Here is a 1,371-nt window from a genome sequence, read left to right as displayed (position 1 = left end):
TGGGATGGGCCTTGAGGTGGCCCCATGACCACGATATGGACCTTGAGGTGGCCCCATGATGACAATATGGACCTTGAGATGGCCCAACACCTCCATACCCCCCCGAGATGTCCCCAGGATGTCCCCAACCCCCCTTGGTGACCCACTCACGCTGCCAAAGTACTTGTCCAGGAGCTCCACGTAGCGATGGATCAACTCCAAGGTGATCAGCTCGTTGTCCTGCCCCTCGATGGCGCAGCAGAAGTAGAGGCTGGCGTACCTGCAGGAGGACACAGATGGACCTGGGGTGGCCTTAGATGTTCTCCAAGACCCCGTGGTGGAAGAGGTGGGACATCCCCAAGAAGCTCCTCGACGTGGGCTGATGTGGTTGGGCGCTCGTGGTGGTCAACTCGCAAGGTGTGGTCAAGGTTGGTGGTGGTTCTTTGGTGGGTTCGTGGTCATGGGATGGACCTTGGGGTGGTCTGATGACCATGGGATGGACCTTGGGGTGGCCCCATGACCATGGGATGGACCTTGAGGTGTCCCCATGACCATGGGATGGACCTTGGGGTGTCCCCATGACCATGGGATGGACCTTGGGGTGGTCTGATGACCATGGGATGGACCTTGGGGTGTCTCCATGACCATGGGATGGACCTTGAGGTGTCCCCATGACCATGGGATGGACCTTGGGGTGGTCTGATGACCATGGGATGGACCTTGAGGTGTCCCCGACACCATGATATGGACCCTAAGGTGTCCCCATGACCCTCATATGGATCTTGAGGTGTTCCCATGACCATGAGATGGATCTAGGGGTGTCCCCATGACCATGGTATGGAACTGGTGGTGGCCCCATGACCATGAGATGGACCTTGAGGTGTCCCCATGACCATGGGATGGATCTAGGGGTGTCCCCATGACCATGGTATGGAGCTGGTGGTGGCCCCATGACCATGTCATGGACCTTGAGGCATGCCCATGACCACTAAGTTGACCTTGAGACCATGGGATGGGCCTTGAGGTGTCCCCATGACCATGGGATGGACCTTGAGGTGTCCCCATGACCATGTTATGGACCTGGTGGTCTCCCCACCCCCACGCTCTGACCCCCCCGTTGACTTATTGAGCCGTTGCGGTGGCATCTCCATGAGGTTGGGTGACACCAGAGGGTGGTGGGTGGGTGAGGACAGATGGTGTCACCTCTTGTAGACCACCTTGAGGTCCCTCCACTCCAGGAAGCTGCACATCTTGGGCTTGCGGGCCAGGACCACCTGCATCAGCTCCCGGACCATCTTCTTCTTGTCCTTGTCGGCCGTGGCCAGGTACCACTTCTGCAGGCGCAGCTTCCCCTGGCGGCTGAACAGCAGCATGAACCGCATCTGGGGACAG

General features: G+C 58.8%; 1 protein-coding gene across 1 annotated transcript; it reads right to left on the bottom strand.

The window, feature by feature from the left end:
* Window positions 1–146: 146 nt before the first annotated feature.
* On the bottom strand, window positions 147–1,361 carry LOC104517541 (AP-1 complex subunit sigma-1A; the record flags this gene model as incomplete). Its single annotated transcript, XM_010165588.1, has 2 exons — window positions 1,183–1,361; window positions 147–259 (listed from the first exon to the last, which is right to left on the bottom strand). Coding segments are annotated over exons 1-2 (292 nt in total), but the record flags the coding sequence as incomplete, so codon positions are not given.
* Window positions 1,362–1,371: the final 10 nt, after the last annotated feature.

Source organism: Antrostomus carolinensis, unplaced genomic scaffold, assembly GCF_000700745.2.
Source record: "Antrostomus carolinensis isolate BGI_N321 unplaced genomic scaffold, ASM70074v2 scaffold34313, whole genome shotgun sequence".
Classification (NCBI taxonomy): domain Eukaryota; kingdom Metazoa; phylum Chordata; class Aves; order Caprimulgiformes; family Caprimulgidae; genus Antrostomus; species Antrostomus carolinensis.
Note: the sequence above shows the minus strand (reverse complement) of the source record. Positions and strands in the feature narration are given on the sequence as shown.